At 40.8% G+C, this 26,717-nt stretch overlaps 1 protein-coding gene across 2 annotated transcripts in view; it reads right to left on the bottom strand.

Annotated features, from left to right (window-relative positions):
* The window catches only part of arid2 (AT-rich interactive domain 2), a 54,053-nt gene that overhangs the window by 11,654 nt on the left and 15,682 nt on the right, over positions 1 to 26,717 (bottom strand). The window contains exons 4-13 of one of the 2 annotated variants that reach the window (XM_079552371.1): positions 19,058 to 19,191; positions 14,067 to 14,285; positions 12,803 to 12,870; positions 12,341 to 12,410; positions 8,014 to 8,255; positions 5,754 to 5,850; positions 5,327 to 5,536; positions 3,699 to 3,863; positions 1,793 to 1,871; positions 1,577 to 1,711 (exon numbers count right to left, since the gene is read on the bottom strand). In XM_079552371.1, the coding sequence (XP_079408497.1) occupies positions 1,577 to 1,711; positions 1,793 to 1,871; positions 3,699 to 3,863; positions 5,327 to 5,536; positions 5,754 to 5,850; positions 8,014 to 8,255; positions 12,341 to 12,410; positions 12,803 to 12,870; positions 14,067 to 14,285; positions 19,058 to 19,191 (1,419 nt within the window). The remainder of the gene's footprint in view (positions 1 to 1,576; positions 1,712 to 1,792; positions 1,872 to 3,698; positions 3,864 to 5,326; positions 5,537 to 5,753; positions 5,851 to 8,013; positions 8,256 to 12,340; positions 12,411 to 12,802; positions 12,871 to 14,066; positions 14,286 to 19,057; positions 19,192 to 26,717) is intronic. The other variant, XM_079552372.1, reaches the window with a different exon arrangement.

Below are 26,717 nucleotides of genomic sequence, written 5' to 3'. Positions count from 1 at the left end.
AGGAGTGTCCTGTTGGCTGATTACTGCATGAATGATAATGTGTTTTAGCAGCAAAGAGAACTTAACCCCAAATGATGCATCGAGTAGAATCTCATTTAACCTCTTAAAGGAACAGGCCACCGTTTTTCCATACTGAGATATGTTCTTACCTGAGCTTCGATGAGTTGATGTTGTACCTGTCTGGTCTTTACTCATGCACTTAGTCACGTAAACAGTGAAGTTAGAAGCGACCAAGCTCTTCCACACTTTCCCTATTTAAATACAGTTACATGATCCAAGCATAGTTACACTAAATAAAACATCACAACAACAAAAAGGGGAACTATATTGCAAGGCGTAATAACACCTTCGATTTTACTGCGCAGACGTCAAAGTGCTCCTAAGGTGTTATTACGCCTTACAATATAGTTTCCCTTTTTATCCACTTAGAATGTTAATGTTTATCCATGTTTAACTTTGTGTGGCTATACTTGGATCGTGTAAAGGCTCATGTAAGCGTGTTTAAATAGGGAAAACGTGGCAGAGCTTGGTCGCTTCTAACTTCACCCTCGCTTGGGTCCATAGAGGAGAGGAGGAGAGGCTAAATGTTAATGCCGTCTGTGCTCCGTTTACGTGACAGAGCGCACACGTAAAGATCAGACAGCTACACATCAACTCGTCTAAGCTTAGGTAAGAACATATCTCAGTATGTAAAAACGATGGCCAGTTCCTTTAACCCCCCACCTGAATGGAGCACATTTTCTCCAGTTTGGCATTACACAAATTTAAAAGTGTCTTGAAAAAAGCGTCAAAAACGTGAGAAAAATGCAACAAAAAAGCGACGAAAGAGCAACAAAAACGTGCCGGAAAAGTGAGGAAAACACGACAGAAAAGCAACGAAAAAAGTGATGAAAAAGCCACTCAAAGCTAGCCTGGGAATACCCCTGTTGCTGTGTGCGCTCAAATCAACTGCACAACAGCCTGGGGACCATGGCTGAAATTTTCACATGGATTTGGGGACCAATCACAGAACGGGGAAGGACGGCAAGACGATGACAAGCTATTCGACATACGGAAGCTTGCAGATTGTTTACGGATAAAACTTTTTTTTTTTTTAAGGTTTATTTACAGATCCAATATGACAGCAGCAACTCCATCTTTCAATCAAGCTTTAAGACCGTGTTCTAAATAGTTTAGCTCGAAAGTTTACAGTGGATACATCATCTGATACGATTGACTATGGCGAGACGAAGACGAGAAAATGAATCAACAAAAAGCAAGAAAAACATGCCAGAAAACCAACCAGAAAAACGTGATGAAAACATAAAAAAAGCGACTAAAAAAAGCAACAAAACACGACAAAAAGTTAGGATCAGTTTCGTTGGCCTTTGTTTTCAAATGAGGCGATACACTGTTGCTCTCCAGTCGAGAAGCTTTTAGTTTAGGGTAAAGCCGAACTGGAGACAATGCGCTCGGTTAATGCAGAGGTTATGACACATCCCATGGTCGTGGGAAAAGATGTTTTTGGAAGCATAACGAGTAACCATCATCCACTCTACAAGCATCAATACAAGATCTTGGGGAAGGATGAACTGACCGTAGACATTTGAGGAAGCCCGTGGAGTTGACGATGTTGGTGCGGCCCATTTTGCTGCACGTGGCCAGGTATTCTGAGTACATATCCGATCTGGAGACGCTGCCCTCTGGACTCGTCTCAAAGTGTGCGTTTAGCCTGAAATGAAGACACAAATGAAGTTGAAATGCAGTTTAGTTCAGATTATCTCCAGTTTTTTTTTTATGAGATGTGAAATACCATTGCAGCGTGAACTTCTCCCCATCGAGTTCGACGATGCCGGATGGAGGCTGGCTGGGCTGCACTGCAACCCGCGTCACTGAAAAGGCAAAGAAACATTCATGTTAATACAAATTGTTCATGTAAAAGGAGAACAAGTCGTCCCCTTTTTCATTATATTCAGAGAAAAGACATGTGCCCATTTCTGGAAGAGTTCCTAAGCACGTTACGAGGCAATGTTTACAACTACTTGCCTCCACTATGCTAATTGTTTTTAGCGTCCGTGCCATTTCTCGGCTTCCAAAAGCTAAAAATACGACAATGAGGGACGTCTGTGAACACAATACGAACACCACAAAGGGGCAAACTGGTCTGCTCGTTCTATAAAAATTAGTCTGAAAGTTATGCACCGTGCCTTTAATCGGACAAATTGAGCAAATGTGTACAGCAAATATGTTTAATTCAATCTCTTTTCGAACTGTTTCTGTGATGCCAACGCTTTCAGTGATGGCAATTCTTTTACTTGGCATTGGAACAATAGGTTGGCAGCCAAAGTCAGAGCATTTGCTAGCTTTAAATACTACTTTTTCACTTTTGTTGGAACAGTTCAGCATGAAAATAGCACGTAGTCCTGTGCTTTTAATAAGACTCAGAGAAGCACTTCATGTGGCAAAGCTAAAATTACCTTTTGAAGATTTTACTTTACATCCTCACCTTGATCTATGTGGGTATACAGCAGTGGAATGAAGAAACTAAAATGTATGAACTAAACATGTAAATGAGCTGATTCCTAAATACTTACAGGAACAGCTAGACAGACAAATCCTAGGCGTTATCGTGTGTCATACCGACAAGCTTGTCCTTTATCACCTATTAAACTCTTTGGTCTTGCTTCTGTTGACATTCGGTTACCTTAAAGCAATATTTCAGGATTTTTGACATAGGGCCTCATTTCCTAATTATCCAGAGGGTTCTTGATTTCTGGAGATATATACTTTAAAATTCATGCAGTCCTTATATTTGAAGAGTTTAGTGGAGCTAGGCTAGTGCATGTCTATGGTAACCCGTAGCCTGCATTAAAAACAGTCTGACCAAAGCACAATGCACCGGAGACAAAAAAGAACTTATATTTGAGCAGTATCAGCTTCGTGGCTGTAAGCTACGCAGCGGTGGAGTGATCTGCTAGAAAATAGTCCCTCAAAATGCGGTAATTCACGTGATGCAAGGTCAGTTATATTTCAAAAATTACTCTATTGACACATTGATATCGTTGGTCTGGTGTTATAAGTGATTTTCCTCAGGTGCAGTGTGCTTGGGTTAGACTGTTGTTAATGCAGGCTACTAGTTACCATAGACATGCACTAGCTTAGCACTAGCCTATCGCCACTAAACTCTTCAAATATAAGAACTGCATGAATTTAAAAAATAAAAACCTCCAGAAATCGACAACACTCTGGATAACTAGGAAATGAGGCCCTATGTCAAAAATCCTTAAAAATCCCTTTAAGCGCACCTTCCAACCTTTCATCCATTTTCTGCTCTATAAAGGCCAAAGTTTAAAAGGCGGAGAACCCAGAATAAGCCAGGACTTGACTATCAGGTCTAAATCTCGAGACTCGTTTCACCCTCAGATTGCCCACTAGAGGTCAGCAAACATATAGTAATAGTGCTGCATATACTGTACCCTTTCTTGAACCACCCCATATATTCATTGAAGGTTTTCAATTGCTTTGTCACCCTTAGAGGCAATTTGTGTTGAAACATTAGGGAGCGGCTAAACATTTAAAGACTTTACAACAAACAATCATTAAATTATTGAACGTGAAACCTACAGCAACACCCAATATGCGTCTCTCCTTTCCCCGAGTCCATATTTAGGATGCACCGTCTCGACTGTACTCAGCACATTTCACTCAGCCTGTCTCACCTGGTGCTGCGGCTCCGGGCGCCGCTGCCGGGACTTGCTCTACCAGTTGGGGGCGCACTTCCGCAGCCTGCTCCGCGTTGGCCTGGTGCTCTATCAACCGCACAGCTGTCAGGGCATCAGGTCCAAACGTGTGGAGGTCTATGGACACTAGTCGTACCAATAGGTCTGAAAGAGAAGGGCAAAAAACAATGTATCTTTGGGTTTATCTTCACAAAAAAAATAAGTTCAATATATGAGAGAGTCTTGGCTAAAAACAAGAAAGTGAAAGCATACGACGGGGTAGTTCTCTCTGCGTGCTGAACTGTAAATAATCCTACACGTGGGTTGTTATCCTTTTCGCTTGTTTCAGAAATCAGCTTGAAAACCTCCCTAATCCCTGATTTATATACATTATATGTGAATTCATCTTCTTCGAGCCATTAGTGCATAAAACAGAAACCGTGCAATCAGAGAACTAACCCACCCCTAGACTTTAACCATCATTCAACAGGAAATGGTAAAGGCTTAAAATACTTTCCAGGACAAATAAAATATATATAGGTCAGTTTCTTGTTCTGAGAAAGAAGGTTTTTTTTCCAATTGCTATTTTTATGTATAGATAAACATCTACTGAAAAGCCTAACCATTCATTTGCATGCTTGAATTCGTCAAGTTCTTTCTACATTCATTCCTAGATCCATGCACAGGTTATTTCTCTATATCAGTGGTTCTCAACCTTTTGGAGCCGCGACCCCCAAATGCCAAAATCTACAAATGCCAGCCTTCTCTGTACATGATTATGGCCATACTTAAACAACACCAACACCAGTCTGGTATCGGAAAAAAAAAGTTTAGGTTCTACTGATATCTAAAGCAGGTACCGAGCAAAAAAAAAAAACAGGCTTTGAAACTGTTAGTCCAGGGAAAACATTAAAGGAAGACACTTTGTTGTTTCAGCTCAAATCAAATGATTTGTTTTTCCCATTTTTTCTCCTATTTTTTCCATTTCTTTTTCCCCATTTCACCCAATCTATTTTTCTTTCTTATTTTTCCCAAGTTTTCGCAATTGTTCTTTTCCGTCTTACTAATTTTCCCAAATTGATTCCCTATTTTTGCCCTATTTTTTCCCCCAAAACAATTTTAACACGATTTTTCCTCATTTTTAGCCACATTTTCCTTCCACACATTATTGTTCCGTTTTCTGGTTCTAGATGCCACAATATTTTAATATACAGTAGATATCGAATAAAGCCTCGTACCCAGCCCTATACATGACCTAAATGGGTGTTTTATTTAGGAATTTTGAAAGATTTGTCTGTATTTTGCACATTCAGTATTCAAACAGGAATTTGACCTCTGATTTGTGTAGTAACATCATCTTCAAAATCATTAAAAAAAATGAGGGCCAGAGCTTCTATGCTGGAGGGCCGGATTTAGCCCTCGGGCCTGATGTTGCCTATACCCCTGGCCTACATAATTCTTAAAAAACACAGGAATAAAACAAATGGATAAAATAAAATAATGGCACTGATACAATAAAATATTATATTATATGCTAATAAAAATATGTATATTTTATCTACATGATCTGGCGACCCCCCAAAAAACCACTGCTCTTTATGACCCGTTTGGTAAGCAGTCGTACGAACCTATGCTGTGTTCGACGGAGGAGATCTTGCTGCAGGGCACCTCTCCGAGCTGAGCCAGTAGGTACAGCACCTCCAGAGACGCCATGAGCAGCATGAGGTCAGGCAGCGTGAGCAGCAGCATCACCTCTCTGTACGAGTCCTGGTCCACGTACTCGCAGATCAACACGCCGTTGTCCTCCACTTTGCTCAGGTTGCCCAGGATCTCCATGGCTAAGACGGGGAGAACCGGGGTTTAGTTTACACATCAGCAAACGCCAACGATACAGCAAGTAGTAAGCGCTAAGACAAGCCGCTGCATTACAGAGCGATTAAAGATGCATGATACAAAAATGATGACCTGTGATGGTGATAGAACAGTGAGTAGTGCCAGTGCATATCACAAACTCTTTGAAGTGGCAATAATATAAAGCAGGGCTCCAAGACTCACCTCTCATTTTTAGAAAGCGATCTCTGGACATTAAGCATTTGGTGATAGTGTGAAAGATCAGGTGAGTCGTCCTGAAGTCTATGGGATCTAAACAGAGCTGCAGGAAGAGAAAAAGGATTTCATCACATTAAAAAGTAAAAATACTATACATGTACAGCACACCAGTGTAAATATTTAGTATTAATTTTAGTCAATAGTAAAGTAATATTGTTGCAGACTAAAATTGGACTAAAACTAAATGAAACGTTTTTCATGAGACTAAAACTATGACTAAAATCAGTGTTGTTTTCGTCAACGGAGACGATAACGATATCTTTTCGTTGACGCCCCTTTTTTTAATAACGATGACGAGCTAAAAGGACAGTTTTCAATAAAGTGGCGTATGAACACAGAAAGCACGTTGAGGTCGGCTACGTATGTGCAGACAGCGCTATTGGTAAAAAAAAATAAAAAAATCTCGAAGCGATGATCAGAGGACGAGGAGAGCGGGCGCTTTTGGGAAAAGTCCTGTTCACAGTCGGCCGACCACTTCTGCCAGTGCCTATCGTGGTGTAATCTGTTTGTCAAAAGCTATAGAAAGCTTATAGAAGCTATTATTGATCCCAATTTCCAAGACTTATCGAAATTAATTATAACTTCTTATAATGAAACAGACGAAAACGTGACAAAAACCTTTTTAATTTTCGTCTGACTAAACATCACATTTTGAAATGACTAAAATGTGACTAAACCTAAAAGCATTTTCGTCCAAAAGACAAAGACTAAAACTAAAAGGGCTGCCAAAAACAACACTGACTAAAATGTCCAGATATTTTAGTCGACTGAAATAAGACTAAATAAAAATGAAAAGGAGAGACTAAAATCATCCAAACTTCTATTGAGCATCTGAAAGAACCAAAGGAACAGCTCTCGCTTTGTTCATGTGGGAGCAGCTCCATGAAGCAGAGGACCTGATTTAAGATTATAAAGAAGATTATAAAAGCAAAGTCGACTAAATTTGTCTTAAATTTAGTCGAATAAATTGACATGCAATTTTAGTCGACTAAAACTAGAAATTGAAGATATTTTTTTGACTAAATCTCGACTAAAATTGAATTACATTTTCGTCAAAAGACTAAAACTAAACTAAAAAATGTTGTCAAAATTACACTGCAGCACACAAACTTATTTAGGGTAATCTAATGATTAGAATGTAAAAAACATGACAGGCATATTTTATACTTCTTCATACTTCAGTCGCTGAAAGTCATGAGTGCTGCACGGTTTTGGGAAATCCCCATTTGCAACTTATAAAATTTGAGATTTAATCTTTAAAATAAAGATTTGTGTTGCACATGAAATATGAACAAATACAAGAATCACCGGCATTTCAGAACATGCTTGAAGAAGTCTCAACCACAGGATTAGCAGGTGTTATGAACAAGGAAACTCCAATACAATATTTTGTTGCTTGCAAAGAGTTCAAAAGTAATTGCAGTCTTTGTGATTAATTGCAAAGCTCTAAAGGGCATCCAATGTTAAAACTTGTAGAACTGTGATGCATCTGCAGTGAACTTACAATTGTCCAAGTGAAGACAAACGATAGAACTGGCCGTTTCAGACCATAGATAATTCACAAAAGCAGTAACCTACTTAAATCAAAGTCTCAACACGTCAGATTAACAATATGCACCAAGGGCATACTGCCTAATAACATCAAAGCTTCGAACTGCTGCATCAAGGGCACTGTGCATTCATTATCTAAAAATATAGCCCACATTCATTTATGGAAGAGTGAATTCTCCCCCGACAATCTCCGAAATATATTGCACATTTGTCTCGTGCATTTTAGGCTCATTCAGAATATCAGCTCGTTTCTTTCCTCTTGGTTTTAATACAAGTCTAATGTATTCTCTAAAGCAGACGGCGCGGAGGTGACACATCACACCATCTGGCAGCACAGCGCATTTTATTAGTCAATGTTTCTGCAACGCTCAGAGGCGCACAGCTTTCGCTCCAAAACCAGGATTACACAGGTTTATACAACATTAATGTTCCAACCAGCTCTCCCAATGATAGTAAGTCATTTGGATGCTAAAATTGACCGCTCTTGTTTGCATACAGGTAGTGAGTCTTAAATCACCACATCCTCGTCTCAGGACACATTAAGTAACATCTGTCCCTGCTTCGTAATGAAAGCTTTATGCACATTTCCTCTATAGGTCAAGACTTGTGATCAGCACCATTTATTGGCATTAATCCACTTTGGAATAACACCCACCTCTGCAGCCACGTTGCCGAGCGTGTCGAGCCCCAGCTGCCGGAGGGAGATGAGGCTGCAGTGGGCGCACAGCAAAAGGAAGCGCAGGCACGTCCGGTTGGCAGCCAGGAGTTTGACGTTGCTCTCTTCGAAGGACAGGTTTCTGAGGATGACCGCCACCTGCAGAACTCTCTGGGACTCCATGTCGCTGATGCCCGGGTTCCGCGGAGGGTGGAACAGAGACTGCCAGTGATCCGTGTCTTCTGAAAAGGAGACAGGGGTAGGGTTAGGTTATAGGAGAAAGTTTAGGGTTGTTTAAGTGGGGCAGCCTGGCTTTACTGTAGAACCAAGAATTAAGTCAAAATGGAAGCTAAGGGTGTATTCAGACCTGCACTGTTTACTCCACTTTAAACGGATCAGGGTTCGTTTTGAACGCTGGTCCGGATTTTTTATTCAGGTGTGAATAAAACAAACGAATCCTGTTGCGGATCAAAGAACCGGACCGAGACCCACTTTTTCAGGTGGTCTCGGTCCGCTTCCAAACGGACTCTGGTCCAGTTCGCTCCAGGTGTGAATATGAACCACTGTTGATCCGAAACAACTGCGGGATACATGCGCCTTTTTGGGCTTAACAAGCCACCGTAGCAAGGCACCGTGAGAAAAGTTATCCCTTCGCGGCTGCTAATACTAATACTGGATGGATGCTACAAACAATGAGCCGTGGACAGACCTGGAGCCTCCTGGATATTTGGGCAGATGCACTAACTCAACTGCGTTCGTGTCTAGCGAGAAAATGAAGCAGACGGGCTTCGAGCGTCTCCTGAACAGCCGCGGTCGTCGCAGCACGGTGTCAAAGTGGAAAAAACTTCGCCAAACTTAAATGAAAGTACGAGACGCATTAAAGAAAAGTGGAGGATCAAGACCAACAGTTTGTCCCGTGGACATAATAGAAACAAACATCTCAGCAGACGACCTTTCATCCGCACAAAACACCTCTTCCACCAGCTGCTCCGGTGAAGCTGATTTCTTTAATTATCATAGTAGGCGTCAAATTTTCATTTTCCTTTCATTTGTTGTGGTCCTTGGTGTCCAATGGGAGCCTCGATCGTCACACACGTGTGTTTACAAAATATAGTTCTCTTGCAAAAAGCACAGTTTGAATACGAACTGCACCAAACGGGAAAAAAAAAGGTTCACTTCTGATCCGGAACAAACAAGCGAAGCAAAGGACTTTTCTGGTTTGAATACACCCTAAGATGGAGCTTATTTATTGATTCACAGTGGAGTCCAACAGCGGCGTGGCCATTCAAGTGATACTGATGATCTTAAGTGACTAAAGAACATTGGAGACTCAGGACAGGGCAATAGTAGCAACACAGACGCCGATGATGAGGACCCTGGGCCACATCCGGCTCGTGAGGAACACTATATAATGTCATATATATACAGTGGGGCGAAAAAAGTATTCCAACAAGAAGTCAATGGAGAACTGGGGAAATACTTTTGCTCCACTGTACATAAAACATCAGGCAACGAGACCTTGAGCGAGAAGCGCTCCCAGCACTGGAATCGACTTTCCAAAAAGATGAGCGGAGGAAAAGAGAGGCGTGCAAGGAGTTACACTGTAGAGACGGGATAAATGTGGCGCTAATGTGGAGCAAATCCGGAAAAGATGGAAACAAAAACATTGCTTCGCTGACAACACTGAACAAGTGCAAAGCAGCAGGTTTTAAAATAACAAATAAAATACAAATGTAGAGGGTAGCACATCAGTGTGTTTCATACAGTAAATGACTATCCAGACAGAAATACTAACAAAGCTGTTTATTTGGCTACAGCATGAAGTAAAGCAGGGGTGTCGAAGTTGTTTGGGTCGTGGGCCGAAATTCAGCCCCCACGGCGGGTCGCATATATTTTAACGGACTGTGGCCTCATAAATAACAACGGCTTAAACTTATTACGCTTCATCAGACTGTGTCACATGTTTCTAAAAGTGCTACATGAAGCCATTATTCATTCACTCCACATTCGATGGCAGTAAATTACTATTGTAGCCACAGCCACCCTGCACTGCAAAAAGTAATTAACTAGATTAACATAAACATCTCAAATTGAGCATAATAATCCAAATTGTAGTTGTTTTGACTAGGTAAATTGTTGTTGGGCATTTGTCCTAGATTATTTCACTTGTTCTGAGATGTTTCTGACACGTTTTAATACACTTCGTCCTTATTTCAGGTCATGTTCTTGGTCTTATCTCATTGGCAATTTTACTTTCTTATTTCAAGCGAGATTTACCTCAGAACTGGTCTGAAATGTCCTCAAACAAGCAAAGTAAACTTGGTCCGATCAGGAAAAATGACTAAATTAGGGAAAACCGCAAGATATATTTCCTCAATTCAAGTCATTTAAGACAATGCTTGATATTTACTTTTTGCAGTGTGGGACAGACTGACCATTTACCACGTGGCTACAATATGCTGTTTATAACCTGATCTCTTATATCAGCGTGTGGAATTCTTTCCTTTTTTAAATCTAACCTGCCCCCTAGTGGCTGCAATGAGCAAACTGGTTATTTCTTCAAAAATCCATAACCCCGCACAGGAATGGGCCAGAGACTTACTTCTTTTTTTGACATGCTCAGGAATTCATGCTCCTCAAAAGGCCCACATTAAATCATTAAATCATCTCGCGGGCCTTGACCTTGACACATGGGAAGTAAACGCTAATCCGTTTCGGCATGAGCCATCCTCGTTTACAGTCAGGATGATTGCTCTGACTATAGCCTAGGTATCAGGTGGACGAGGGACCCAATTACAGATAAACCAATTATCTTTATACATAGACTAGTCATAAGAACCTGAACCATTAACCCCAAGAAAGTATTTTAAACTGAAATTCAGTCCATGAGGTGCAATAGTGTTTTTTTGTTTGTTTGTTTTTTTCTTCCCGTTTATCACATGTACATTGGGCAAACCAGATGGAATGTTTTTAGTGCGTTAGCACAAGTGCTAATTTACAGCACCTGTCCTTTAAAGCAACAACATTAAATATTAAAACATGACATGCATGACACGCAAGTCATGACAACAGAAGAAATCATACATGTTAATCATTTTTGTTATTTATGAGAACCATGTTGAGTGGATTTTAAGTAGTGTTTTAATTTCATCTTAAATGTGGCATCGTTTGTTTTTAGTTTTATGTCTGTTGGTAAATAATTCCAGAGCCTGGCTCCAACAACTGAGAAGGCAGACAGACCAAAGCTCGATCCATACATTGGAACAATACAATTACCATTGGTTACACTTCTTGTTGTAGCTCTGTTGGTACAGTTTATATGCACGGCTAATTCTGAATGTGGGAGTGAGTCAGAATGTTAAAATTAAAATTAATAAAGTTCACGAAATTTAGAAATGTATACTTCTGTATAATTTCACAGTGACGCCAGTGTTCAGAGTATAGATCTAATATATACACATAAATATAAGAGCTTATTTTTTTTTTTTTGTCTGATAATAATTTCTAATTTCCTGTTAATGATATAGATTGCCCGTGATCCAGAATGACTTTGTAACAACATGGAAATACCTTCATATGCAATCGGGCAAAGCGCTCCTTCCCTCAGAGCTTATGTCGAGCACTTTCAACAGATGAAACTAAAGCCAATTCACAAGCATTTATTTATCACGTCCTTTCCTTACATTGTAGAGCCTCTTAAATAAATGTGGATTGGAGGAGGAAGGTCAACTCAAGCATCTAGTCCCGAAGAGCACTTCTTGAAAAACTTCACTATGGAAAAACTACGGATCACACAGACCAAGACACGACAAAAAACGAGAAATGGCTTATTTACTTAGTGCCGTGTGAACTTGTCAAAGAGCAGTAGTTTCCACTGTGAACAAGTGAGAACAATTCCTTTGTGACTCAAAACTATACATCCCAAATCCATAATCGATCAATAAGACACCGCATTTATCCTAATTAACCAGAGAGAAGACGCCGACTGCACTCTCCACACAGCCTGAGCCAAGCCCGTCTTCAATGAAAAACATATCACAGCGCGCCTCAGCTTTGAACAGAGGCCTTTGAAGCAAACAGCCTTCAGCAGCCGTCAGTAACTTTCACATCAAGAGCTTCACTGCAGACAAATCTTAAATGACAGATTGTTCAAAGTGCATCATAACAGCGGCTGACACACACTATGCAGATAGCGGGGTTTAAAAGAGGAGGCCGTGATAAATATGTTAAATTACACTGTACTAATCAAAAAGGAGAATGATGTGTGTTGTCTCTGCGACCATCTGTGGGGCAGGGGATCAATATGGTCTATGAAATGTGGTTTTACCTTGTGCTTGACTGGTCTTGTCCCAAAGGAGCTCTCTGACTTCAGTGTCTTCAACCACCTCCTTCCAGAACTGCAGCACAAAAAGGAATTATTTGTTTTTTAATATACCAGTTTGTCATTGAAATGGAAATAATCCAATTGCGAGTCTGATACAAAGCTTCTATGCATTTCAGAGCATATTTGTCCTAGTCTAAGCTACATGATTTTATACTGTACATAGTAGGGCCACACGGAGGCTGGATGTTTAGCTCTTTGTAAAAAAAAAGTTGTTCCGTCTCAGTGAGTGTGAATGGGTGAGTGGTTTCTTGATGTAAAGCGTTTTTTGAGTGCCTAACGGAGGTAAAAAAGCGCTATATAAATGTGACCATTAACCATTTCATAGATATTTCTTTAGTGGAAACACAGCCTTTTGCTGATGAGTCCAGTTTAAACAATACAAAAGTCACGCAAAAGCAGATTTACCCTGACAAAGTCCCGGGAGGTTTTCTCCTTCCAGTCGGTCCCAAAAACCCCGGAAAAGCTGCCGAGCGCTGAAAACACACAATAAGACCATACATTAGCATAGTTTACACACACTCCCAATACTCTCCACATATTCATTTGAACATCATGGTTGCTTTGATTTTCCTAAAAGTCGTGAAAATTAAGGCCACACAATTAACAATCCCCATAACTAAATCCTGCCTATTGCCTTTTCAAATGTACAGCGCTTTGAGAAATTTGGTAACACAGGCTTGTAAAGCTCTAAACAAGCCATCCATCCATATTCTTCCGCTTTATCCAGGGCCGGGTCGCGGGGGCAGCAGTCTCAGCAGAGATGTCCAGACTTCCCAATCCACACACAGTCGCACACCTCCTCCAGCTGTTCTGGGGGGACCCCGAGGCGACACCAGGCCAGCTCGTAGTCCCAGCAGCGTGCCCTGGGCCTTCTACGAGGCCGTGTCCCAGTAGGACATGCCTGGAACACCTCCCGTGGGAGGCGACCAGGAGGCATCCGGAACAGATCCCCGAGCCACATCAGCTGGCTCCTTTCGATGTGAAGGAGCAGCGACTCTACTCCGAGCTCCTCCCGGGTAACTGAGCTCCTCACACGATCTTGAAGGGTGCGCCCAGCCACCCTGCGAAGGAAGCTCATTTCGGCCGCTTGTATTTACGATCTTGTCCTTTCGGTCATGACCCAAATCTCATGACCATAGGTGAGGGTGGGAACATAGATTGATCGGTAAATCGAGAGCTTTGCCTCCCGACTCAGCTCCCTCTTCACCACGACAGACCGATACAGCGACCACATCACTGCTGACGCCGCACCGATCCATCTATCAATCCCATGCTCGTGAACAAGACCCCGAGATCACTATACAAGCATAAGCCATTATTATTATTATTACTACGTATACATATAAGCTGGTTTAGTTTATCCATTTGTTTAAACACGGACAATGTACAATATATATTACACTCGAAAAGGAGAGATGCATTGTACTAGGTTGTAGCACTTTGCTAGTTTCCACCTGTAGTCCCAGGGCAGGCTAGGACTACAGGTCACACACTTCATTCATTCCTAAGCATTAATTATACACTCTCGCTTACACTCCAATCACACTACATTGTGGGAACAGGTTTGTTTTTTTGGGCCTGGTGAGGAAAAAGTGCTACAATTTCTACATGTGGTCAGCTACAGTACATAATCTAGTATTTCATCTGATTAGAAGAACGGTGATCTTACAGTCATCGAAAACCCCGGTGTGGGCGAGCAGTAGCGTGACCAGTTTGGGGTCCTTGTCCAGCTGCATGGCGTGCTTGCTCTCGTTGGAAAGCAGAGTGCAAACGTTGACCGCGAAGTCCACTTCATTTGGGAGCCCCGACAGGAGAGACAGCACCAGTTTGTTGTAGTCGCACGGCGGGGCGAAGTCTGTGGAGAGGCCGTAGCTTTGGCGCAGATAGTCTGGGAGCGGAAAGGAACAAACACTGCGTTATAAGTCCGCCTTTGAGGCAAATGAAGAGAACTTTAATCACCAAAATAATCACTCATTGTACACACAGTCACAGGTGATCATTAACATACAGAATCACAAACAACAGAGGAAATAACAGATTGCGAACACTGGCTGCGAACATAATAGATGAGCCTCCCACACCTGAATGTTACCCATGACCCATTTGGCCCTTTGCATCTGTGCATCCTTATTCCCCTCTGGAACTGAATACATCAAACTGTTCACAACACCTTTTACTACTGCAGTCTACATATTTTAATCTCTTCATCCAAGTTTAAAGATAAAGGACACCGAGCTGTTCCTTCAAAGCATGGTCTCGTCTCAATGAGAGAAACATCACAGTCCCCTATAACTTTTAATGGTGACTAGGGTTGTCACGGTTACCGGTGTAGCGGTAAACCCAGGTAAAAATGTTGACAATAATAATTACCGTCTTGTTTTTGAAAAAATATTTTACCGCGGTGGATTACTGCGCCCACGGTTTAGGCAAAGAGAGCCTTATGAGCCACCGTCTCATTTGCTGAAGCTGCCGCAGGCGCCTCTGTAGCTACAACCAAAACAAAACTTTCTCGAAGCTGGAATCATGTCCGACACGACAGCGCGCAGGATCTATCAGCCTCAGAGACCGAGTCTGAAGTCTGGACATATTTTGGGTATTTTAAGAAAGCTGAAGGACAGTTGATAGAGACAGTTTTCCTGTTTGCGGAACGTGCAGGAAAAAGTGTCTCTAAAGCAGCAATACTTCGAACCTCTGACTCTCCTGCGTGACCGTCTCCCACAGCTCTATAGCAGTAAGCTAACGTTAGCGTTTTAGCTGAAATGCTGATGTGGGACTTTGGGTTGCGGGAGAAGGTAATGAGTCGCCCCATAGTGCGGCTGCAGCGCCACCGCCAGCATATAAGCCGTGTCCGGATACCTCCGTACAATGGCACAATGGTTACGGGGCTCCCGGTGGCAGATTGCAATAGATTCACTCTCGCCGCAGTATTATGAGTTTAATAATGATGGCATTTTCCCAAATCTGCAAAGCGAAAGCTCGTTTCTGACGCTATAAATAGTACATGTAATACCCTCGAAACGATCAACAACACATCGCTATAGTTCCTTTACTTTGATGTGAAAAGGCTTTGTCTGTATTTTTTTTATGTAATAAGCACTGATAATACCGAAAACCGTGATAATTTTGGTCACAATAACCGTGAGGTAAAATTTTCATACTGTGACAGCCCCAATGGTGACCGGCGTTTTATAATTAAAACACCGCTAATCCCAAAGTCAAAAGTGGACAAATAACCAGGCATTAAATGATACTACTCAGCGGCTTTAACAGTCTGACTGACGTGGGGGCGATACAGATTATAGTTGGCAGGGTATGGAGGCTCACAGGAGGGTGTCCAAATCTACCATTTGCCGCGTACAACTACAGTAGGGCAGTGTGTTGCGAGGTAGGCAAAAAATAATGATTCCAAAAATAGTGTTGCCCTAGTGGGGTTGACAGAGAAGATTTGTGGGGTGAAAATGAAATTAAAAATATATACATCAAAGGGAGAAGCGCTAATGGATTGTTTTAGGATTGTAGAGACCAACTGTGAAGTAACCCAGTGACTGCCAAAACAACAGACCATGTCCTCCTGCCGCAGCCTGCAACCCATATTTTGCACAGGACAAAATCTAATGCTCAAATGTGCCTTCGTGTTGCGTTATTCGTAAGATATTGATGCCATGCCATCCATTTCAACACGAAACTGGGGCAGGTTTTTTTTAAGGCAAAGAAATGTTGATCACAGCAGGTTTGTTAAAAGTTTGTTGCGGGAAGTTTTTCGTGATGTGAAAAAAGGTACAAAGCAATTTTCACCACAAGAAAATGTGTTATGTGCAAAATTCGGTCCAATTATAGTTTCCTTAAACAGCCCATAAGATGTGAAACCTCAAAGTTTCACATCAACATTGTTTGGACAGCGCAGTAATATTAGTTTGTGTTATAATATCCAAGTAGAAACAGGACAAGAAGAAACAGTGAAAGTGAACAGGATTTCTCAGACCTGCATGAATAAAGTGAAATACTACTTTAGGTATGTTTTTGATGGGAACGACGATATAAGATGGTTAGAAGTTTAAGCACTGATTTCGCATTACAGGTGAAACTCGGAAACTCATGAAAAAGTTCATTTATTTCTGTAATTCAATTTAAAATGTGGAACTTTTATGGTATGGACTCATGACTTGATATATAGTGATATATGTCAAGCCTTTGTTTTAATTTTGATGGTTTTGGCTTCCAGCTTGTAAAAAAACAAACAAATCTCAGAAGATTAAAATATTACATGAAATCAATCAATAAAAAATCTTTTAAACAGGGAAATGTGGGCCCTCTGAAAACTATAATCATGCATATGTACTTATACTCCTATCCTTTTACTTGAATTACTTGCTTAATGTGGTTGCTCTCGGCCTGTGGCGCTGCTGAGGTGTTAAGGAAGACCAGGTTGTTTCAAGAAAAGGAATCTGACATTTGAAGCCCATGTCCAGGATCTGTGTGTGTGTGGAGGCTCTTGATGCACCGACTCCAGCCTCAGTCCACTCCTCATGAAGGTCCACCACACTTTTGAATGGCCTTTTCCTGACAATCCTCTCCAGACTGCGCTCATCTCTGCGGCTTGTGCACTTTTTTCTTCCACACTTTTTCCTTCCACTTAACTTTACATTAATGTGCTTTGATACAGCACTTTGAGAACAGCCAACTTCTTTTGCCCTTATGGAGGGTGTCAATGATGGTTTTCTGCACGACTGTCGGGTTAGTAGTCCTCCCCATGATGGTGAATTCTACTGAACCACTGAGAGACCATTTAAAGTCTCAGGGACTCCGGTGTCTTGGATGAATTAGCTGATGACAGGTGACACTTTGAGCTGACAATATAGTCTATACTATATAATATAGTTTCACAATATTCTAATTTTCTGAGATTTTGCATTTGTGTTTTTTACAAGCTGTAAGAGTGAGATATATCAAGACTTTCTTAAAGGAGCTGTCCTTGATTTTCTTGACTTTTTTTTGTTTGTTATTGGAATAAAATTTGTTTTGTCCTTTAGTATATGGTAAAAGTAGACATTTATCCAAAAAACACTGGTTTTAAAGCCTTTTAAACAGTCATAAAATGTCAGGCTAGTAGGCATTTTTTACAGTGAAGTGTGATAGTTTTCCTCTGAAAGTTGTGAAACCTGGTTTAAACTCAGTCCCTGTGACAAATGTTGATGTTGTAAATGCATTAGGAAGGTTTGAGATTAGTTTGGTAAAAATGGTAAATTTGAAATTTGAGTGACCCTGTTTCTTTGTATTATCAGGTATAGCTCCTTTAATTTTGATAATTGTGGCTCACAGCTAACCTGGCTAACACCAGGCTGCTGTGTGCGCTCGAATTATTTCGAACTGCACAACAGCCTGGGGACCATGGCCAAATCTCCGGTGGATTTGGGAACCAATCACAGAGCGAGGAGGGACGGCAAGACGATGACGCGCTATTCGATATATGGAAGCTTGTAGTTTATTTACGGATAATAAAAAAAAAAGTTTATTTACGGATCCAACATGACAGCAGCAGACACAATGGTATTTTTTGATCAAGCTTTAGACCTTGTTCTAAATAATTTAGCTCAAAAGTTTACAGCGGGTACGTCATACGTCATCTCATACGATGATACGATTGGCTGGGGCTACGTGCAGACGCATGAGACTTTTTTTTTTTTTTTTCGTATCGCCCAATAAACGACTATGGACGCTCGTAAACCACACCTCTCCTACGAGAAAATGAATTGGTGGTCCCCAGACTAAATATCACTTGTGATTTTAGTCTGGTGTTAGCCAGGCTAGCTCACAGCATGTAAAAAACACAAATAAAACATCAGAAAACTAGAATACTTTGAAAATGGACTGTAAGCGACAATCATTTAAATTAAAATGCTTGACATATGTGCCTTTGCATATCAGGAGTCTATATCATGTATTAGTTTCACATTTTAAGTTCAGAAATAAATGAACTTTTCCACGATATTCTTATTTTCCCGAGTTTCACGTGTATGCAACGTTTTATGCAAAAAAAAGGTTGATATTTGTGTGTATATGACCTCGTAGTGACCCAGCGGCTGTTTGAGTGGTCAGCATGGCGCTCACAGTGGTCTCCAGGATCAATTATTTGGACGTTTTTCGCTGCTGACGGACCCCCTCGCCAGAAAACCAACAAACAACTGATCCTGGAGCGTTGTCGAGACCACTGTGATGCAAAGTAAAGGCGCTACGCTCATAAAAAGATCACAAACTCAAACAAAAGCATTCACTGAACTTGACTGAGAAAGTAAAAGCTGCCACTGAATAACCGTTTCTACACTTTTCTGTGGTTTGGAAGGTAACATAATAATGGTTCCACACACTTCGGAGCCTTGGATCAAAGAAATCTTCGCTCAGCACAAAGGAAATGAAGTGAGTCACAGAAAGTCCGGTGCAAAAGGTAGTGGTTTATAAAGGCTTGTGTGAGAACAACTATAATATGATGTTTTTACTGAAAATGGGCCGAACGGTTACAACATTAGGTGTGACTGCGTACTGCGCTAAAATATATAGGTGTTATGTTTCGCTTTGGCAACATCTGGTGGATAGACCGAACACAGCAGATGAAAAACAGAGGCAAGTAGTTAAACAAAACAAAGTCAGTGCAGCAGTGTGTACCTGAAACCACGTGTTGCTGGTAGTTGTAGGAGCTTGGGATTGCACCGAGTGGAAGGGAGTTTTTGGGATTCCCCGGCTGCGATTCATCGTCGTCTTCGCCAAAATGATGGACCTTCTCATATTTTTCCAAATATCTGCAAGAAAAAACAGACACACAAATGGTCAGTCAGTCAGTGGGATCATGATTATCTCAGAGCAGCATAGAAGATATAGATATTATTATTGACTATTATTATCACAAGCGAAACAAAAGCATGAGTCATCAGTCCTGATACACCGGCAGCGCTAGAGTCTGATTAACCCCAAGTGACGCCGACTGCACACTTTAGTCCACTTAAAGAAGGACTAAGTAACTTGTTTACCTTAATAAATCATTGTTGTAATCCCTCTAGACTCCTAGTGTCTCTTGCCAGAAACCACAACTGCAACTTTCCTGCCTTCGGGTCGGAGGCGCAATAGAGTTTGGGAAATACCACAGTTACCATGGAGATCCACCATCTTTGCAGGCGTTAGCATACATTTCCATTGACTAACATTAGCTAAAAAAAAACGTGTAGAAAGTGTAGAAAAAAGCCGTGGAACAACTCCGTTAGCTGCTGAGTTACTGCTGGTAAATACATCTAACTCACTGTGGTGTCCAAGTGTTTTAATGTGAATAACTCCAGTATTTTAACTTTTAAATATCCATATCCATTCATTTACAATTGCTGCTAATCCCATAAAGCTTAGCGATATGACGTCACATTCACAAACTCTTTATGTTTGTTAAGTGGTGACGTCACAGCTCTACTTCCGGGTCCCGAGATGTGCGAGAAACGACAAAAAAACTCTTTAATACCACAATCAATATTTCAGAAACTCAACAGAGATTTACTGAACATACTTATTTATCAGGCCCATTAGCCAAAAAATGCTGAACCTACTGCTATAAAAGTAATATTTACCAAAATCGGTACTTCCGGGTTAGCGGAGATAAATGCTAACAGCACAGCAGCTACGCTAAGCCCGGAAGTAGTAACTTAAGTAAAAAATAGTAGTAGTAGTAGTAGTAGTAGTAGTAGTAGTAGTAGGTGCGGCATTTTTGGCTAATGAGTCTGAGAAAAAAGTAGGTTTAGTAACGCTCCGTTGAGTTTCAGAAATATTGATTGTGGCTTTAAAGAGTTTTTAATGTTTTTTTTTCCTCGCACATTAGCTAGTATGCTAGGACCCGGAAGCGGAAGTCATGACGCCACACTTAACAAACGCATACACTCTAATGGAATCACGAAGAAGCAGCTAACATGCTGACGGGCAAAGCTAACTGCAGGCTAGCACCACTTAAACAGTATTTACAGCTTTAAGTTTGAGTGAAAAAAATCATCATTGTGTAATTGGATGCACAATATCCCTCTCTCCCTTTGTCTTTTCTGTCAGTGTAGTATTTACTCTCACGGACAATTAATGAGTAAAATAAACTCAACATGCTACGACACCTGCAGTGGCGCTTTTACTTAGCTTTGCTTTAAGATAAATCAATTTTAGCCCCCTTTGAACAACTAGCATAATCTGTTAAGGTGCAAGAATATAATATGTAAAATGTAAATACACAAAGTAAAAATCTACATCAGCTTTGTGCTGTTCTACAAACTCTACAGCGCTTGTTTATACAAAAAAGCTTTGGAAAGTCCACTGTTGTACAATAATGTCCTTCAGTAAACAACTGAAACACCACTCATAGTTAAACCGTATCCACAACAAGAACACAGATTTTAACTTTTTATCTAGCACATTTAGCAAGCATAGAATTAATAGTAATAATTCTGCGCTATTCTCACTTGAAGGTGGTTGTATTTTTTTTCCCCAGCCTGATAAAACTGTGCCAGACAAAACAAATGCAGGTCGGACTGAACCTCCTCGCACTCCCTCACTCCGACGGGGCGAGCCCTGAGCTGTGAGTCATTCGCACGCTGCTTCTGAATGAGGATCCACTGACGACGAGGTAATCCCCGCTCTGCTGCTACTGCCTGGGACAACCTCTGTCATCAGCCGCCCGCGCTAAAAATACTCCGCCCGCGGCTTCGCACTGTATCGAGAGAAGAAGAGACGAGGGGCGGCCGCGGGGATCTGTCGCAGGATATGTCAGAAACCGACGGAAATCACAGCGTCAGCAAGACTGCATTATCGCCATGAAAAAAAAAAAAAAAACATAACGCGGCAAATGTATAGAAATGAATCAGCAGATGTGAAACTCCGCACAGTGTAGAAGAGTTTGTGTAGGAAGGTTACAAGACAAACTGTGGGCGTTACACATTCATTTAGTGCAACAACTTCAGCGGTTACATGATAGAAATAGACACATAGTTTAAACCAGGGCTGAAGGATATTGAGATAACTTGCGATACGGCCGATATTAACGATATAATGGCGATATTTTACAAAACCATTTCAACACGATACGTTTCATTGTAACACAAATTGACTTAAAACAAGACTTGACTTAACCCAGTGCATTTTCTCCAGCTCAGCTTTACCCTGATCTAAAAGCCTATAGGCCAGTGTGATGTCTCGTTTGAAAGCTAAGACCTACAAAAGTCATAGTAACTTGTTTTGTTGCGCTGTCGTCACATTTTTGTTTTGTTTTTTCTCTGTCTCGTTTTGGTAAGTTTTTTTTTTGTCTTGTTCTGGTAGGATTTGTTCTGTTTTGTAGGCTTTTTTGTCTTGTTCTGGTAGTTTTTTTTATCTTGTTTTGGTAGGTTATTTCTGTCTTGTTTTGTAGGGGGTTTTTGTCTCGCTTTGTTTTGTTTTTTTTATCTTGTTTTGTAGGCTTTTGTTGTCCTGTTTTTGTAGGTTTTGTTCTGTTTTGTAGGCTTTTTTGTCTTGTTTTGGTAGTTTTTTTTTATCTTGTTTTGGTATTTTTTTGTCTTGTTTTGGTATTTTTTTTATCTTGTTTTGTAGGTTTTGTTGTGTTTTGTAGGCTTTTTTGTCTTGTTTTGGTAGTTTTTTTATTAATCTTGTTTTGGTAGTTTTTTTTGTCTTGCTTTGGTGGGGTTTTTTTATCTTATTTTGTAGGGTTTTGTTGTCCTGTTTTTGTAGGTTTTGTTCTGTTTTGTAGGCTTTTTTGTCTTGTTTTGGTAGTTTTTTTTTAATTTGTTTTGGTAGTTTTTTTGTCTTGTTTTGATAGTTTTTTTTATCTTGCTTTGTAGGGTTTTGTTGTCCTGTTTTTGTAGGTTTTGTTCTGTTTTGTAGGCATTTTTGTCTTGTTTTGGTAAGGTTTTTTTGTCTTGTTTTAGTAAGCTTCTTTGTCTTGTTTTGATAGGGTTTTTTGTCTCGTTTTAGTAGGGTTTTGTAGTCCTGTTTTTGTAGGTTTTGTAGGTTTTTATTAATCTTGTTTTAGTAAGCTTGTTTGTCTGGTTTTGATAGGGTTTTTTGTCTTGTTTTGGTAGGGTTTTTTGTCTTGTTTTCATTGGTTTCATTGTCTCGTTTTCGTACTAAATTAGAACTAAATTAGGAAATGTTTACCTAAAACTGAACTGTACACATTCATCACATTTATAAGTTCATCCATTGCATTATTCATTTTGGCTGAGTTTAAAAAAAAATACGTTTCTCAGTCAGATAAAGACTTTAGCGATAAGAAAATGTCCCTGCCATAATACACTAAAAAAGGCATTATCATCAGAACGGCACGACAACTTTAAAGTTAGAACCAAGACGACTCCATAATCAAAAAACAAGAATGAAGTCATGTGTCCATTGTAATTTACAGTTTGACAAATGAAGACAAACTGCACAACTACAGGCAAAGAGTGCAGCTGTGTGGTGCTGTGTGGTGGTGTGTGGTGGTGTAAGCCCCCCCCACCCCCACAGCTGCACTTCCTCATTTTCATATAGCCTCGACAAACCACCACCAGCCCCCCCTTCCTCCTCCTCCCGTTCTGGGGCAGCCGACGACACACGCGCAAATAAAAGCCAACGCGAACCACAACAGGCTTCCTCTGCTCCATATGTTACAACAAGTGCACAGGGAGAGAGAGAGAGAGGGAGGGAAGGGGAGAGGAAGCGAGAAGAGAGGGGGGGGCAGAGAGAGAGAGAGCGAGAGACAGAGGGAGGATGGGCAAGACACACAGCTGCAAACGGCCAAACTCGTGACACGTGTGTGGAGGTCGGATACACAAAAGACTCACACACAAGACTCGGAGCACAAGGAAAGAAATTAGAGTTTGCAGAAAGAGAGAGATGGGGGGGTAGACATGTGCAGAGTGATACTTGGTTGCCTTATCTTTTTTTTTTTTTTTTTACTTTTCTGTTCAAGCCTTAATTAAAAAATCCATATCCTATTCCAACTTCGGCTCTCAAGGTGCATTTTCGCTTTAAAAACGGACTCTGCTGCTGCACCTCCAGGGAAAGTGTTGTGTGATATTAATTTTGTAACCTACAGGAGAGCAACAGCCCAAAATGTAGCTCTATTATTTTCCTATTACGTTCATTGTCATTTGATATTACAATGCAACAAGTATGGTGATATAAAGATGAAATGGAAAAAGCAAAGGCAACCTGAAATTATGTAGCGATGCACCAGTGTTAATTTCGTCGACTAAAATATTTAGTCTTAATTTTAGTCAAAGTGATATTTTTGACGACTAAAATTGGACTAAAACTAAATTAAAAGTTGTTAATGAGACTAAAACTATGACTAAAATGTCCAGATATTTTAGTCGACTAAAATAAGACTGAATGAGACTAAAATCATCCAAACTTCTATTGACCGTCTGAAAGAGCCTCAGATCATTTACAATCACTGCTAAAGGAGCTCTGAGCTTGGTTCATGTGGAGCAGCTCCATGAAGCAGAGGAACAAGATTAAATATGATTATAATGAATATTATCAATGCAAAGTCGACTAAATTTACATGCAATTTTAGTCGACTAAAACTAGACTAAAATTGAAACGATTTTTTTGACTAAATCTCGACTAAAATAAATTAGCATTTTAGTCAAAAGACTAAGACTGAAACTAAATTAAAATATGTTGTCAAAATTAACACTGCGATGCACCCAATACAAAATGAGTCCTTTTAGTATAGCTTTAGGAGAACTGTCCTGGGCCATGCCTTATTCATTTGTCTCTTGTATCCAGACTGCGGGTGATCGTTGCCCCCTGCTGGACGAGGACAAGCACATGGAAGTCCTCCTGCTGCACACTTACAAAGCCAGGGGTTAAGTGCGGTTTAACAGAGCAGCCGCCACCACTGACATGGCGGTAGTTATTGGCACCCACTGGTACTAAAACGTTTGGTTACTGCCCAAATGTAACCAGACTTTCTGCCTTTTTCAAAACATGTTTCATTGTAGCAGTGTGTCCTACTCTAGTATGAGCCCTGCCAACATCTGAGCACGGCTTCTCCTTTTATTCTTGCAACACAAAAAGGTAGGATTCAAAAGGTTAGCCGACCAGCTGCTTGGGGATCTGGGAAGTTCAAGTAAAACAGATGGTAAACATTTCTCAACATACAATCGTTTAGTAATCTACAAAGTGCCACCTTTGTGAGGAAGATAAATCCAGTGGCCCACAGACCTACAGGAAGAAGGTCATGAGGTCGGAAAGCCTCCCAAGCAACGCATAGAGTTACTTGGGATTTGGCTGTGTCATTTATCAGAGGATAGCTGCAAGTTACTGTGCAGAAAGACACGAGTCCAGTGACCTTAACGTGACCCGCTGAAAGTACATGGAGAATAATAATTACCCGATACTCAGTACAGTGGAGCCATGCCAGGGACTTTTACTCATTACTTGACGTACAGAGACAGAGGGAAAGGTCAGAGGAATGCCATGTACAATTCATAATACCACGGTCGATTCTCCCCTACGAGTGCTGAAGCGGGATTTCGTTGTCTAAAAGTGAATAAGCAATGATTGACTTAGACGCAACAGGTTTGGGTTGCCAGATTTTCGAACTTGCAATGGTAATGATATCAAGTAGCAAAGGTTTGATGTACTCCAATAAAACAGTGCAATTATTAGCGTGGATATTCATTTCTCATGTTTGTGCATAGTAGTCAACACGAGACAGTTAGTGGAAATGAAAAACATTATTAGGGGTGGGAACCTCTGAGAACCTCACGATTCCATACGTGATGCATGGCTTACGATAGCGATTATCTCACGATACGCCGATACTGCGATAATCGATATATTGCACAAAAATAACCTACGATATACATCACAATAAAGAAAAAAAAATGCTACTTTTAACCTTTATTTTAACCTACGTCAGTGTTTGATCCAAGTGCTTAAAACTGTAGTGCTGCCCCCTGCTGTCCTGACTGAATTCTTGATCATTATTGGACCTCTATTGACTGTGAAATCAATGGAGCACTGCTGCCTCATTAATATGCACAACGTCATCAAAAGTATCATTATCGGAATAAAAATTATCGGTATGGTCTCGCAAAATATCGGAATATCGATATATTGTCACACTCCTAATCATTATGTGTTTCAGGATTTTTGACATAGGGCCTCATTTCCTAGTTATCCAGAGTGTTGCTGATTTCTGGAGATGTTTTTTTTGTAATTCAAGCAGTTCTTATATTTGAAGAGTTTCGAGGCGCTAGGCTAGTGCTAGGCTAGTGCATTTCTATGGTATCAGCTAGCCTGCATTAAAAACAGTCTGACCCGCTCCACAGAGCACCTGAGGCAAATCACTTATAACACCAGACTAATCAGGGGCGGACTGGGACTGAAAAACAGCCCTGGACTCTGGCCAGCCTGGTCCAAATTAGCGTAAATGCGACACTTCCACAAAAACATATGTTGACCTCTTACCCCCCACCGTCACCGAGAGCATTTTCTCCAGATCGGCTTTACCCAAATCTAAAGGCTTCTTGACTGGAGAGCAACACTGTAACGCCTCATTTGAAAGCTAAAATCTAGAAAAGTGACGGTAGCTTTCTGTCACGTTGTCGCTGCATTTGTGTCATGTTTTAGTGGCTTTTTCATTACTTTTTTGTGGCTTTTTCGTTGTGTTTTCGTCTCTTGTTTTTCCTTGTTTTTTTCCTTGCTTTGTCGTCATTTTTTTGTCACATTTTGTTGTTTTTCCAGCACATTTTTGTTTTTGGATGCTTTTCTTTTATGCTTTTAGATTTGGGTAAAGCTCGGTTATGCCCGGGATAAGGGTAAGGTAAAGTGAGAGGCCAGACCGGTGGCCCTAGAGCCAGTGGCCCTTCTGTGCTCTTCCCGAACGGACATATGGCCAGTCCGCCCCTGAGACTAACCATATAAATGTCTGTGTCGATAGAATAATTTTAACCATTTTGCATTTAAAAAAACTTATATTTGAGCAGCATCAGCTTCGTGGTTGTATAAGCTACGCAGCGGCGGAGTGATCTGCTAGAAAAATAGTCCCTCAAAATGCGATCATTCATGTGATGCAAGGTCAGTTATATTCCAAAAATTATTCTATCGACACATTTATATCGTTGTAAGTGATTTGCCTCAGGTGCACTGTGGAGTCAGACTGTTTTTAATGCAGGCTAGCTGATACCATAGAAATGTGCTAGCCTAGCACAAGCCTAGCGCCACGAAACTCTTCAAATAAAAAAACTGCAAGAATTAGAAAAAAAATATCTCCAGAAATCAACAACTCTCTGGATAACTAGGAAATGAGGCCCTATGTCAAAAA

This window comes from Gobius niger, assembly GCF_951799975.1.
Source record: "Gobius niger genome assembly, chromosome: 2".
Taxonomy (NCBI): Eukaryota; Metazoa; Chordata; class Actinopteri; order Gobiiformes; family Gobiidae; genus Gobius; species Gobius niger.
The sequence above is the reverse complement of the archived record's forward strand: the minus strand, read 5'-3'. Positions and strand labels throughout refer to the sequence as shown.